The sequence below is a fragment of the Rhincodon typus genome, chromosome 14, assembly GCF_021869965.1.
Source record: "Rhincodon typus isolate 14 chromosome 14, sRhiTyp1.1, whole genome shotgun sequence".
Lineage (NCBI taxonomy): Eukaryota > Metazoa > Chordata > Chondrichthyes > Orectolobiformes > Rhincodontidae > Rhincodon > Rhincodon typus.
Genome location: NC_063345.1, coordinates 47,402,433 through 47,417,836, shown reverse-complemented (window position 1 = coordinate 47,417,836; position 15,404 = coordinate 47,402,433). Strand labels below are relative to the sequence as shown.

Here is a 15,404-nt window from a genome sequence, read left to right as displayed (position 1 = left end):
CAGGGTCCATTTGCCAACCAGTCAGCATTCTCTTATACTATATAAGAGGTTGTTCTCCTTTATATTAGTATTCTTGTAAATATCCTGAAAAGTGCAAGACAGATAGCTTCAACAAAATCTGCCTTTTTCAGCAATACTTAAATCATAAAATTGAACAGCTGAGTGCCATTGAGATTTAACAGGATATGTCGATGTTTTGACTTAGTCTGTCATTTATTATGACTGTTAACTGTTCTGTTCTGTTATTTTCCCTAATGCAGTCTCCTCTATAGCTGATTCTTCTAATTCATCTTCCTCATTGAATTCTTCATCCTCGTCATCAGTATCAGATTCTACGTAGAAGCTGATTGTAGCTTGCACAGGGAATGCCGCCAAAAGCTTTTGTCCTTCGCTGTACAGGTAGTCAAAGCATTTGCTCCTGGGCCACATCAGTCTGTTGGAAAAATTAAGAAATTTCACATTTATCTCTGCTCCAGAACACAGTTTTCCATGGATTAAATGGTTAATAGCCTGTTGCTACCTTATAATCTAAGACTGCACCTCTTCTGTTTAAACTCACCAGTGGTCTGTCCTCTATCACTGACAACTAGCCAGGGCCTAGCCACAGTGCAGAGAAAGGAGGATTGGTGGCAGAAAACTACTAGAGTACCAAATGCTAGCAGCAGTAGCATTGGAAAATATGGCAGCTGCAGATAGATAAGAGGGGCTGAAAAGGGGTGAGAAGTCATAAAAAAAGGGAGATAACAGTCTTAAATGGTTTAACAAAGGAATGTTCACCCAACTGCGAAGCAGAACATTGAAGTAATTAATTCCTTGCAAAAATGTGGAGTCCCTAAATTAAAGCTACAGGACCTCAGGGGCTACGATAGAGGAGTATTGTAATGAAAGCTGTGCCAGTGACCAACCATTTGTAGATGGCCATAGCGGCATTGCCCACTCTGCACCAGATTTTCAAGCTACTCTTAATCTCGTCAATGCTGCAAAAAAATGAGACTCTGCCTGCCCTTGAACACTGTCAAAACAGTTTTAGAGTAATCTTTTGATGAAGAATCTTCCAAAACTAAATCTGCACAATAAATCTTGGAGGGAGTCACACAATCAATTAACGCAGAAGCCACATCCACATTTTACAGCAGTGGTTGGCATATTCCTTCAAGTGAAGAGTTTAAGTGGCCCACAATGTCTTTGAAGAGCCATGGAGAAAAGGTCATGTGTAAGGAATCAAGTGGGAAAGATAAGAGGAGAAGTGGATAAGATCAGTAACAGTTAGGTGGGTAGGTTAGGGAGGTGGTAGCTGATTTAGGTGGTAGGGTGGTGAGTGGGTAGAGTGGCAGGTGGATGGGCTGGTGAGGGTGTTGGGTGGCAGTTGATTAGGGTGGTAGGTTAGTGATGTGGGTTGGGTGGTGGGTTTGTGAAGTGGTTGCGGTGGGATCAGGCCAGGGAGGACTAGTCAGGTCAGCTTGAGGGGAAGTTGGGTCAGGTCAGGATTAAGTAGAATTACAGTGGGGAACCTGGTCATGGGGGCAAGTGGAAGAGTCAGGTCAGGGCAGGCTGGATCAAGGTTGAGAGGGAGTCAGGTCAGATCAGGTGCTGGCCGGGTCGGCTTGGGTGCTATCAAGGGATCAGGGTTAATCAGGACGTCGGGAGAGATAGTCAAAGAGGAAGTCAGTGATGTCAGTGTGAGCAATTGAGCGGGTCAGTTGTATATTTATGCTGGAGTTAGGGTAGGGTTTGTCCTGTTTAACATTTCCTAAGTAACTGTCCAGGCAAATAAATCAAATCTGTCCGAAGTCTCTGACTAACTCAGAGTGAAGACGTTTTTGGAGTGTTCCATTCAGCAGGAGGATTACCAATCATTAGTTCAAATTTCCCAGGCAATTCCCATCGAGTCATTCCATTGGGGCAGGTAAGGGGTCCCATAGTGCCAATCTCTGACCATCCAGAGCATAACAACAGCTTCCTTCAGCCATTTGTTACGTGGTGTCTGTGACATGAGATTTCACTGTTTAAAGATTGTGACTGTATTTCTAACCCTTTTTAAGGTTCACTGTTCTGTTGTGAACTGTTCTTCCCTAACCAATTGTTTCTTTGTTTCTCCATGACCCAGGATTGGGGATTTTTGACCATATGTTTGTTTTTCATCCTCATTATAAAATATTCTGATACATAATATACTTCTCAATATAAATCACAACTAGTAAAACTTAAAACCACAGAAAGATTGCCAGATTAACTTGCTTTTAAAGATTGTATTTAAAAAAAGCAAAATTTATTTTTAACATTTGTAAATTAAAGTCATCAAGCTAAAGGCGTTATCTATACACGTATTCCAGATGTGATAGTTTATGGAATTTAAAGCTGAGACCATAACATTTCATTGCCTTAGCCCAGATATATTAGCTATTTGGTCAAGATTTTCAGTATTTATCTTGAGAATAGAGGGAAATATTCCCTTACATTAAAACTGCAAATAGAGAGGTGATAGTTTTGTTGTCAACCTTACTGTATAGCTATCCTACACATTGGGTGGGAACACACAAGGACACATGGGTAGGCAGGTATTTAACAGGGGGCTGTGGAACAGAAATGGAAACTGAAAAGTTAGCCACTCATGTTTGGCAATTAGAAGTGTTCTGGAAGTAAAACAATAAGCTAGGGAAAATAGCATATGATTTATTATTTTTTCATGTACATTCAAGGCAGAATATTACAAGTGAGTTTGGCTGAAATAAACAAAATTTGCTTTCCCTGTTACATTCTATACACATTAGCCATTTGTGAAATAAAACAGCTTCATGATTTATGTATGGTCTTGTTGTCAGTCTGCTTTTTGAAATGGAGAGGTTCACATGAGACTACATTAAAAAAAAGACAGTCCGGATCACAAGATGTCACTATTCTTATGTTAATGCATAGTCACGTTTAGGGCGGTACAGATGCACCACTTAATGTAAAAGCTGGGTGCAGTTTGTTGATTGCTAACATTGCTGTATCCAAGAGACAATCTAAAATGAGTCCTAAACTTGCAACATTGAGTATGGTCATACCTGACTGGGTGAGTGAATAAAGACATGGCCTGACTTGTACTCTCATGATTGATTTGTCCCATGTGAGATGGCTGAAAATAGAAAATACAGGCAGTGTCAAAACTACAGAAAAAAACAAAATTCTACTTAACATTTTTTATCCTGTTTTTACTTCTGTTCTTAAAAAGTGTAAAAACTACCTATTTAATGATCCTATGAATGAGCCAGGTAAGTTTCTTGAATATACCTTTGGCTGGGCAGTTGGTTTGCAATGCAGAGTGTCACCAACAGTCTGGGTTCAATTCCTGCACCGGGTGAGGTTACCATGAAAGAGTCTCGTTTGCAATCTCTCCCCTCGCATGAGGCATGATGACACTCAGGTTAAACCACCACCAGTTGTCACTCTCTAAAAAGAGAGCAGCCTTATTGTCTGATAAGACTATACCGACTTTAATTTTACCAAGGCACATTGATGGTTTTGACCATTTGTTAATCCAACAAGGTCCAAGTTCCCTTAATTACTTTTGCATGCATTAGGACTTGATTTAATTTGTGGCTTCTTTAATATTTATCACATTGCTGTTCAGGAGTAGCAATTTAAACCGAACAATTTGTGCACAGGCTGATGGGGAGGTTTTGAATGTTGCACAATTATGTGACCGTGCAACTTTAGAGGAAACATTTGTGGAGTCATAAAAGGGCCTTCCTGGAGATTGTCAGCATCTCAAGCTATTTAAACAGTGATAAGCAGCTGTAAATGTCAGCAAGGAAGTGCAGATATGGGAAGGAGTTCAGTGCAGGAGTAATAAATAACTGGAAAAGTATATCTCACTGGATCATCATCCACATTCCAACCTGGCAACAATTAGTGCCCTGATCTTTGCTGTGTTCCTCCATTCTAAACCTCGCAGTCGTACAGCTGATCAATCCAGTCACCTAATGCTGATATCCTGATGAGAATCCAATTTAACAAACCTATGGAGCAGCTCATTATTTTTTACAAATAGTGGTGAAAAATTTAACCTCAGCCTGAAACTGACTTCTTCACTCATCACTTCTTACTGACTTAAAATCTGAACTTAACTTAAATGTTGCCATCAAATTGCAAGAGCCAAACAGATTGTGGAAGGGCAGAAAATCAGTTGGATCATATGATGAGTGGCCAGCACATCCAGATGACAAGGAGTGGTTGTGGGTGTGGGAACAGGAGGGATAGTGATTCCAAACAGGTTGGCAAAGAACCAGAGTACTTTTGGTAACTCTCAAGAGCCTTGTTTTCTCAAAAATATACTTTACTCATAAAATTTGTAAAAAAAATCCATTTCAAAATATTTCAGGTCGAATATTACAAAATTTACACCAAAATTTAACTGGTCCCCATTCAAGCTGTGCCATTCTTAGAGATCTCAACACAATTGTAATAATCTTAATATTTTCAATAAACACGCCATGTCAGGCATACAGCCTGCGGGCAAAACATTTCAAAGAGTTCTGCCCACATTGCTGCCAACACTCCCAGGATTTGGATTGTGCCGGACAACATGTCCCTGCGGAGACGTTTGTGCAGAAACATGTTTCAACTCAGGTCCATCAGGCAATGGTCAGCAAATAGCATCCTTGAGGCCATGTGAATAAAGGAGACAGGAGCTCCTTTTGCAAGTTTCCCCGATGGCAGAATTGAAATGTAGCTTGACAGGTGGTAAGAAAGACTTTTCCTTCAAGCTTGGAGTCTCATTCCCTCTGCACATTGTCCTTGAGGTGGCTGTGCTGCAAAAGAGACCATTGTCCATTTTTTTTGTGGAATGCACCTTTACAAAGAGGTTCTGCAGTTAGATGGAGTGGCTTTTGTCAAGGTTCATCCTAAACAGCTCCGAGATGCAGAGAGGAAGGTAAAAGAGGTGGAGGAGTTGCATTACTAATCGGGGAGAAAGTTACATCTACACTCAGAGATGACATACTGGAGACCTCAGCCACTGAGGCAATATAGGTACAGCTCAAAAGTAAGATGGGTGCAATCACTCGGTAGCATTATACTGCAGGGTGCCCCAACAGCCACCATGACATTGAGGAACAAATATGTAGGCAGATTACCGAAAGGTGCAGTAAAAACAGAGTTGTCATAGTGGGTGGCTTTAACTTCCCCAATATTGACTGGGACTCCCTTAGAGCAAGAGGCTTAGACAGGGCAGAATTTGTTAAGTGCATTCAGGAGGGTTTCTTGAAACAGTATGTGGATAGTCCAACTAGAGGAAGGGCCACACTGCACCTTATATTGGCAAATGACCCTGGCCAGGTGAGTGACCTTTCAGTGGGAGAGCATTTTGGAAACAGTGATCACAACTTCTTAAGTATTAAGATAGCTATGAATAAGGATGAGACAGGACATTGCCAGAAGGTACTGAACTGGGGGAGGGCAAATTATGTCAGTATTAGGCAGGAGCTAGGGAGTGTTAATTGGGAGGAGCTGTTATCAGGCAAGTCCACATTTGACATGTGGGAATTGTTTAAAGACCTGCTGATCAGAGTTCAGGACCAGCATGTTCCAGTAAGGAGGAAGGACAAAGATGGCAAGGTAAGGGACCCTTGGATAACTAGGAAGGTTATGAATTTAATCAAAAGGAAAAAAGAAGCACATGTAAGGTTTAGGAAGCTAAAATTGGAGAGGGGCCCATGAGTAATATCAAGAAAGCAGGAAAGAACTCAAACAGGAAATTAGGAGAGCAAGAAGGGACCACGATATGACCTTAGTAAATAGGGTTGAAGAGAATCCCAAGGCATTCTATACATATGTTAAAAACAAGAGGATAACTAGTAAAAGGCAGGGCCACTCAAGGATAAAGGAGGGAACTTGCAGTTGGAGGCAGAGGATGTGGGTGAGATCCTAAATGAGTACTTTGTTTCGCTATTCACTCAGGAGAAAGATACCGAGGATAGTGAAATTTGTGTGGGGCATGCTAATATGCCAGGGCACTTTGGGATCAAGAAAGAAGTGGTGTTGGGTCTCTTGAAGAACATTAGGGTAGATAAGTCCCCAGGGTCTGAGAATATCTATCCCAGGTTATTGAGAGAGGCAAGAGTGGAAATTGCAGGGGCCTTGACCAAGATCTTTGTATCCCAATTGGCCACTGGAGAAGTCCCAGAGGACTCGTGAGTAGCTAATGTTGTTCCTCTGTTCAAGAAAGGAAATTGGGGTAATCCAGGAAACTGTAGATCTCTGAGTCTCACATCTGTGGTTGGGAAGCCTTTGGAGAGAAGTCTTAAGGATAGAATTTATGCACATTTAGAAAAACGTGACCTAATTTGTGACAGTCAGCATGGCTTTGTGCAGGGCAGGTCAGGTCATGTCTTACTAACGTGATTGAATTTTTCAAGGAGGTGACAAAGGTAATCGATGAGGGTAGAACAGTGGATGTTGTCTAAATGGATTTTAGTAAGGCTTTTGACAAGGTCCCTCATGACAGGCTTATCCAGAAGAATAAGATGCATGGGATCCTCGGTGACTTGGCCACATGGATTCAGAATCGGCTTGCCCACAGAAGACAGAGGGTATTTGTGGAAGGGTGTTTTTCAGGCTGGAGGTCTGTGACTGGTCGTGTTCCGCAGGGATCCATATTGGGACCTCTGCTGTTTGTGATATCTATAAATTACTTGGATGAAAATGTAGATGGGTGGGTTAGTAACTTTGCAGACAAGGTCGGTGGAGTTGTGGATAGTGTCGTAGGTTGTCAAAGGATACAGCAGGATATAGATCAGTTGCAGATATGGGCAGAGAAATGGCGGGTGGAATTTAATCCTTGTAAGTGTCAGGTGCTGCAGTTTGGGAGATCAAATGTTAAGGAAATGTATACCTTTACAGCATTGATGTACAGAGGCTTCTTGGGGTTCAAGCCCACAGCTCCCTGAAAGTGACCACGCAAGTAGGTAGGGTGATAAAGAAGGTGTGTGGCATGCTTGCCTTTGTTGGTTGGGGAATTGAGTAAGAGTCAGGATGTCACGTTGCAACTTTATAATACTTGGATTAAGCCACACTTCGAGTACTGTGTTCGATTCTGGTTGCCACATTACAGGAAGTATGTGGAGGCTTTGGAGAGGGTGCAGAAGAGGTTTACCAGGATGCTGCCTGGATTGGAGGGTATGAGCTGTAAGGAGAGGTGGAGGCTGAGTGGAGACTTGATAGAAGTCTATGAGCTGCGTAGATCGGGTTGAAAGTCAAATCTTTTTCCCAGAGTTGAAATGTCTAAGGGGGCATACATTTAAGATGAGAGGGGCAATGTTCAAAGGAGATTTGAGGGGCATAACATAGGAAGTAATAGAAGTCTGAAATACGCTGCCAGCGGCAGTGGTGAGGCAAATACAATAGGAGCATTTAGATAAGCAGGTGAATATGCAAGGCATGGAAGGATATGGACCAAGTGCAGGCAGAAGGGATTAGTTTAATTTGGCACCATGTTCAGCACAACATCATGGACAAAACGGCCCATTCCTGTGCTGCACAGTTCTATGTTCTATCCCTCTGTGCTCCATGGGCTGTTTCCAGGGATCCACACCAAGACAAACATGAACTGAGTCTACAGGACCATCAATTCAGTGAAAGATGCTTATTGGTCTGCCTGAAACTTGCTGGTCATCCAATGTAAGATTTTTCCCTTGACTGACACGTTCCAAGCTCCAAGTACTATGTGTTGAAGGAAGCAGTAAAGCTTGGGACAGCAATCTCAGAGCAGCAATGGAGAAATATCCCTGTATAAAGCCTTGCAGCTCTAGTACGTCAAGGGGCTGGAAACTGTAGAACATTTCTGGCTTTGTGTCTTCCAAAGAATGTGTATTCTGACGATTAAAAGCATTGAAATTGTAATGAGGCACCTCAGAGTGAAACATGGTGGAAGGAGAGAAGTTTATTTCTATTCCACTGCCTGTTACTTTTATAAGCCACTCCTGCTCCTCCTAGACCTTCAAACAAGACATAAACTCGTTTCCTGGACTTTATTTAGGCCAACTTCTTGCAGATCCCTTTAAAGTATACTGTGAAAGCTCTGATATGAAAGTGCCTCCAACAGGATGTTTTTAACTGATAGGGCAATACTTACGTTATCCCTTGTGGCATAGGAAGCTGAGTGTGGATATTATAGTGTTGAAGAATGCAAGAGACGTGTTATAGCTTACTATTATTTATAAATATCACATTCACAGACAAATAATTGTCTGGGCTAACAGAAAGCCTTGAAGTTACAACAATGCAGTATGCTTCCAGTAGCTTATCAAACTTCAGGTGATCAGGGATAAGATGGGTAACGCGATCTTTATACCCTCCATTGCATGCCATGATGCACTAATGATGTCACATGCATAGCTCTCATAGATATATAGGCACACTGACCATGAGACATAACACAAGCTCGATTGCTTTTTACCTGAATTTTGCAGACAGGAACCTACTATGGGCAGAGGACACAAACTTGCAGACTTAAGTAGCTTGTGCCATTTTCAGGTAAGTGAATTGCACAGCTGTTCATAAAACTATCTGAATGTTGTATCAAACAGGCTTTGTACCTCTAAGAGGTGACTTGTATGAACGACCTGCATCCTGGATGCCAGTTTTTAAAACCAAAACAAGTGACTGTGAGTTGAATATCCCACTCAGTGAATTTGCTAACCTTGACATCAATTCAGCCAATATCAAATCTTTATCACAGACAATTTCATCGCCATTGCAGAAGACTTTCACTGGGGTTTAGTGTCATTGCACAAAAATAGAAATGAATAAAAAGTAAATGTGAGTTATCACACAAAACAATTTCAGTTTTATAAAATGTATTCTCCTACTCCAGGGAGTTGAGCACATATTCTAAGTTCATACCTCTTCTTTGGCAGTCCCACGGGGTCAAGGATAACTTGCTTCTACTCCAGGTGGAGTGAGGGGGGATAGGAGTTCTGCGGTGGTCAAAAAGTCTGACCCTAGATCCACAGACTCTGCCCCAACTGGGGGAGGAGCTATGTTCTGAGGTGGATGGGTGGAATGTTCTGGATTCTGCTCGCTCTTTCCACTGCATGTGATTGGCCTCTACATGCTCCAATCAGTGACACTCGAAGTAGTTGGCACCTTTGTCAATGGTCCTTCTTCAGTTTGTGCATTCGAGGGCAAATGATGTCGGTTGCGACGTTGCATTTGTATAGAGAAGCTTTTGGAGTGTCTTTGCAGCATTTCCTCTGCTCTCCTGGTGATTGCTTACCATTGTGGAGCTCGGAGTAGAGCCCTTGTTGAGGGAGTCTTCTGTTGGGCCATGCAGACAATGTGGCCGACCCTCAATACTGAATGTACTGGCCTGGGAGAGAACACTCACAATGGTCTGCCTACCCTCCCAGTGTATTTGCATGATTTTGCGAAGTCAGTGCTGATGATATCTCTCCAGGGATTTGAGGTGTCTGCCATACAGGACCCACGTTTCTGATACACACAGGAGGGTGGGCACCACAGCTGCATTGTAGACCATGAGATAGGTACTGGGTTTGAGATCTCAGACTTTAAACACTCTGTTCCTCAGGCATCCGAAGGCTGTACTGGTGCATTGGAGTCGATGTTGGATTTCATTGTCAATGTCTGCTGACACCAAGAGGAGGCTCCAGAGGTATGGGAAATGATCTATGTTGTCCAGTGGCTGGCTGTGGGTTTTAATGGTCAGAGGGCAGTGCTGTGCAGTTGGCTGGATAGCTGATTTGCAATATAGAGTGATGTGAACGTTGTAGGTTCAATTCCCACACCAGCTGAGGTTACTATGAAGGACTCTCCTTCTCAACCTCTCCCATTACTTGAGATGTGGTGACTCTTGGGTTAAATCACCACCAGTGATTTCTGTCTAATCAGACAGCAGCTCTGTGGTCTGGTAAGATAATGGTGACTTTATCTTTACTCTGTGTCAGGAGCAGGCTGGTAGATGACCCTTGTTTCCCAGATGTTTAGTCTGAAGTCCATTTTCTCATAGCCCTGGATGAATGCGTTGATGCTGGTTTGTAGCTCGAATTCAGGTTGCCTGTGAACTGCAGCTCGGTGACAGAGGTAGGGGTGGTCTTGATTTAGGCCTGGACGTGAGGAAGGTTGAACAGTTTCCTGCTGGTCCTGTAGGTTAGCTCCACTCCAGCAGGGACGTTCATGGAGATGGGGTAGAGTGTTTCAATGATTTGACTTGATTTATTATTGTCACTGTACCTAAGTACAGAAGAAGGGGTGCTGTTGTGTCTTCTTGATTGTCGCATCATTGTAGGCGGTCCGGGACAGATTGTTGGTGATCGTCATTCTTAGAAAGTTGACGCTGTCGACCGTCTCCACCTCGGCTCCACTGATTTGAATGGGGGGGGGGTGGTGTTGCCTTCCTCCTTGCTTCCTTAAGTTAGTGATCAGCTCTTTAGGTTTGCTGACATTCAGGAAGTGATGGTTATCTTTACACCACACCACCTAGCAATCCATCTCTTTCCTGTATTCTGTCTCGTCATTGTTTTATATCCGGTCTACAACAGTGGCGTCATCAGTGAACTTACAGATGGAGTTCCGATAAAATTTGGCCACACGGTCATAAGTGTACAGGGAGTACAGTAAGGGGCTGAGTACACATCCGTGTGGGGTACTAGTGTTGAAGATTGTTGTAGGGGAGGTGTTGTTGCCTATTCTCACTGTTTGCGGTCTGTGGGTCAGGAAGTTGAGGATCCAGTTGCAGAGGATGGAGCAACAACCTATGTCTGGGAGTTTGGAGATTAGTTTGTTTGGGATTATAGTGTTGAAGGTGGAGCTGTAGTCAATAGTCAATATAGCCTGACTTAGGTATCACAGAAAGGTGGCAATGGGCTGTGAATAGCAAGATGACATTGAGAGCATTTGAGTCAAAAGCTACGTCTTGGTTGAGGAGATCCTTGAAGTGCTCTTTCCAGTGACTGAGCACTGCCTCCAAGTCTTTCATGGTGACTCTCAGTGGAGTCTATCCCTGGGCACTCGGACTGGAGATGGCTTTGATTGTATGGAAGAAGCACATTGCCTTTGATGGTGAGTTGTTGAGTCTTGTGTGCTCTTTCCAACCACAGCCAATCTTTAAGTCAGGGGTGCACTGTTGCAACTCAGCCTTCAGTTGCCAGTGGACATGTTTCCTCTCCCTTGAGCTTTCACGGAGCCGCCAGTTCAGAAATACCTTGCTTCTGCAGTCTCGGAGATCCTGGATCTCCTGATTGTTCTTCAGTCATGGTGTTAACTGGTCGATAGACTGAATGTCTCCACGCAGATGCTGACTATGGTGACTTTTACAGTGGACCAGACACAGTGGGCACTCTGCAGCCCTGGCACATTGGTCATCGCCAGGTTGGCTGTGAGGTGTCACCTGAGTTGATCTTTCTTCTCAGGGTCTTTGAGTCCATCAGCTTTGAGTTTCCTGTGGCAGAGGTTTGTTTTCTGCCAGTTTGGGGCCAGGTTGATGGAGATGGTGGAGCAGATTAGTTGGGAGTCAACCCAACATTCATCAGCTCCAGTCATGGTGCGGGCAACGAGGACATCTTTGAGGTCCCCCGCTCAAACGATGATGTTGTCTACTAGTGCCAGTGCCTGGAGCAGGGTTGTTGCCATGTAGTTTTCTCATTGTCCCTCTGGTAGAACAGAATGATTGCTATGACAAGGTCATGTTGTAGGCAGCTCATCAGGAGGACGATTCTGATGGAGTTTGTTTTCCACAGGAACTGATTTTTGAATAAAATGTTCGACCAAGTGCCCATCTGCCCTCTCAGGTCACCCAAGAGATGTCATGGCACTCTATTGTGAAGAAGAATGGGTGAATTCTCTCCTTCGACTCAATCCATATTTATTCCTCAATCCAACACCAACAGATCCAACTATCTGGCCATTATCACATTGTTCTTTATGGGAAGTTTAGCTGATGGTTTTCCTATATTGTATCAATGACTACATTTCAAAAACATTTCATTAACTTTGAGACACTCTGAGACACCTTAAAGATGCTGTGTAAATGCAAGTCTTTCTTTTCTTTTTACTAATGATGTAAGTCACCTCAATAAACATGAGTTAAGTTCTAGCCTCACAGAATGGACAGGGTTTCCTTAAGAAAATCAACAAATATTCATTAAAACAAAGAGACAAGAGAATTTGTTCTGAGGATTCAGGATACTTAAAACAATTCTATCTTTCAGTCAGTTCTGTGGTTATTTTTAGACAGCTACAGCTACAAGCCACTATCAGTGTTTCAGTAAAAGTACTGGTCATGCCTCAACCATTTTATATTCCATAATGTTGTGACACAAACTCCACAGAAAGAATCAGTCAGTATCTTGAGCATTTCAATGTCACAAGTTGTTGAAATTATAAGACCAGTGTGCACCGGGAACATAGTCACAGCTACTCTGCGCACAAGCAAACTGGCAGAATAGCTTTTGTGTGTATTGTTCTCTAGAGACTGACATTCCTGAGGCATAACAGATAATTCAGCTGTCACGTTGGACACAACTGAAGAGATTCCTCCACATTAGACATCACAGGCCTGACTGCAGTTTGGCGTGAATTCTACACCATTCCCTCGGTCTGGCATGATGTCCTTTCAGCAATCTGTTCTCCAGTGTTAATGCCAGCATTTCGTGATCTCCATTGGGTAGTTTAAAACATTTGAGGAAAGGTCAGGATTGGAGAATTCCAGAAATTAGTGTAGTCTTAAAAAGTGGTATTGATACAATCCATATTTATTCTAAAGAACAATTGATGAGAAATATTACTGGAATCAGCACTCCAAGAAATTCCTTTTGTTGTTAGTTTGCACAGTCAGTATAACAGTCTGTATGGTCAAAGAATATATTAGGTGAAAAAGAGATAATAACATTGTCAATTTATTGCTTAGGCATAAAACTTGGATTTTGAGTCAGCCCAACATTAAGTCAAAACTATCTCATTTTTATTTCTTCTGATTTCAGGAGGTGAACAATCTGGATGCCAGCTTTATTTTATGCCAAATCAAAATCTACAACTCCACCTTCCTACAATCATTTCATAGAAGTCAGCTCTTACAACTGTCCATTTCTGGTCTATCAGAACATTAGGCTGACTTAAAGAAAGTATTCCCGTTACCCGATTTCTACTGCTCCCAAGTAAAATTTAAACACTTAATAATGCAAGGCTCATATAATGTAGATTATATTTCCACTGAATAGATTAATTCACTCAGGATAATGCAAAGTCTGAGTGTGTTATTGACATGGATGAACTGCAGTCACTTTACAGATGATTAGTGCATCATTTGAATTGTCCCAAACAGATTAGTGAATGGCTCACAAGCTGAAAAGTGGTACACATAGAAAACTGGAAAAATTGGGTGTGTTAAACTTCTCCTGTTCTTTCAAGGGAATTGGGGCATGATTGGCAAGGCCAACATTTTCTACCCATCTCTAACTGGCCTTGAACTCAGTGGTTTGCTTGATCATTTAAGAGGGCAGCTAAGAGCCAACCATCTTGCTATCCAGTGTCTGGAGTCACATCTAGGCCAGATCAGGTAAGGATGGCAAAGGACATTGGAGTGGACGTCAAGATTAGATACGTTCCCTTAGAGTGATAGGACAAAATCTATGTCCATTGTAGCATAGTGGGAGGTACAGCTCGCAAATCTATTGGTGGTGGAGAAAGTACCAATGACTTTTTACACATATATACTCAAAACTGCTGCAGTATTACACTTTTGTTACAGATGATTCAGTTTTCAAACGCAGCTTGGATTTTTAAAATGACCCTTGCAACTTCTACTTTTGCTTTTTTTCTATGATTCATTCATGGGATGAGGTCATCATTAGCTAGGCCAGCATTTAATGCCCATCCTAAATTGCCCAGAGGGCAGCTAAGAGTCAGCCACATTGCTGTGGGTCTGGAGTCACATGTAGGCAAGACCAGTTAAGGATGGCAGCTTCCTTCCCTAAAGGACATTAGTGAACCAGATGGGTTTTTCCCAACACACAATAGTGGATTCATGGTCATCATTAGATTCTTAGTTCCAAATTTTTTTTATTGAATTTGAATTCCACTCAAGTCCTAAAAACATTAGCTGAGTTTCCAAGTTAATTGTCTAGCAACAATGCTACTAGGCCATTGCCTCCCCTTTTGTTTAACAAGCAAAGGAGTATAGTAAGCTGACAGCAGGTGTTCTGTAAGTCTGGGAGCAGGGATCTGGAGAAGTCAAGGACAGTAATGGAGCATCATAAACAACACAATGTTACGACATTTGCGACTGCTTCCTGGACTTAACCAGTACAGTTGTTAAGATCCAATGCACTGAAGTATTCAATATCATCTGTTTTCTTGCTTTGAAACAAATGAATACTTATTTCTAGCATGAGGCTAAATAATCACTTACCAAATTCTGCCTTCCCCATCTCTGACTATCTATGTCTCTGGCTGTCATTATCCAGGGTCTCCAGAGGGGTGAATGACTGGAAGATGGGTAGAAAGATGAATGTCATATAAAGCAAAAGGATGAGCTGAAACAGGTTCAGCTGTGTGTCTCCACGAAGAAATCTCACCTTTACAGCATTAAGATGTTCTTAATGTTCTTATATGGCATTCTACAACTGCAGGAAGATGTCTTTAAGTGGCAATTAAGTGTCATTTCCCCCCAGAAAATTGCAGGTGTACAGAGGATTACAGAGGAGCTGTGTTCATGTAAAATCTAAGAAATTTTAAATCTAAAAATGTAGCTTTTTTAGAAAGGAAATCTCCTTTTCTTTGCCACTGCCCAGGTCACTATCACAACATTACACTATCCTTAGATCATTGGAAAAATAATAGCCAGGGTTTGATTGTGGTAATGTTAGCTTGGTAGATCATTATTTTGCACAATAGTGCAAAGCAGGTGACACAAGACACTTGAAGTGAATGGAGTTAAAGATTAGAAGAGCTGTAGAATCATCTGGCAGCTCACTATCTCCACTTCACTCTCCAAATGAAGATATGTATCTTAAATTTTCATTTTGCTCATGGTCTGTTCTTTGAATCCAAGTTATCACACTCAGATTATCCTTTGAACAAAGTTTCAAACTCACGCTCAAAAGATTTAATCAAGAACTTGCATAGAACTCCCTTAAGATTACATGTTAAGCATGACCCCTGGTCTCATACAGGCTCCACAGTCCAGGTAGGTCTCAGATTCACAGACACTCATCACAAAGGACTATACCAATACAATTTACCCCCTGGCAAAAATATGAACTCAAAGTCATTATACAGTGACCCCTGCTGGATGGGGAGATAGGTTCATGACAGGCACATCCGTGATTCCCAACATGACCAAATAATTTGTTATCAGTCATAACAACGTGTAGAGCTGGATGAACACAGCAGGCCAAGCAGCATCAAAG

General features: G+C 42.2%; 1 protein-coding gene across 1 annotated transcript in view; it reads right to left on the bottom strand.

The window, feature by feature from the left end:
• Window positions 1-225: 225 nt before the first annotated feature.
• LOC125484865 (protein ripply1-like) overlaps window positions 226-15,404 on the bottom strand; it is a 16,147-nt gene continuing 968 nt past the window's right edge. Inside the window, exons 2-4 of the mRNA XM_048605332.1 lie at window positions 14,405-14,480; window positions 3,048-3,118; window positions 226-433 (exon numbers count right to left, since the gene is read on the bottom strand). Of these exons, the coding sequence (XP_048461289.1) occupies window positions 226-433; window positions 3,048-3,118; window positions 14,405-14,480 (355 nt within the window). The remainder of the gene's footprint in view (window positions 434-3,047; window positions 3,119-14,404; window positions 14,481-15,404) is intronic.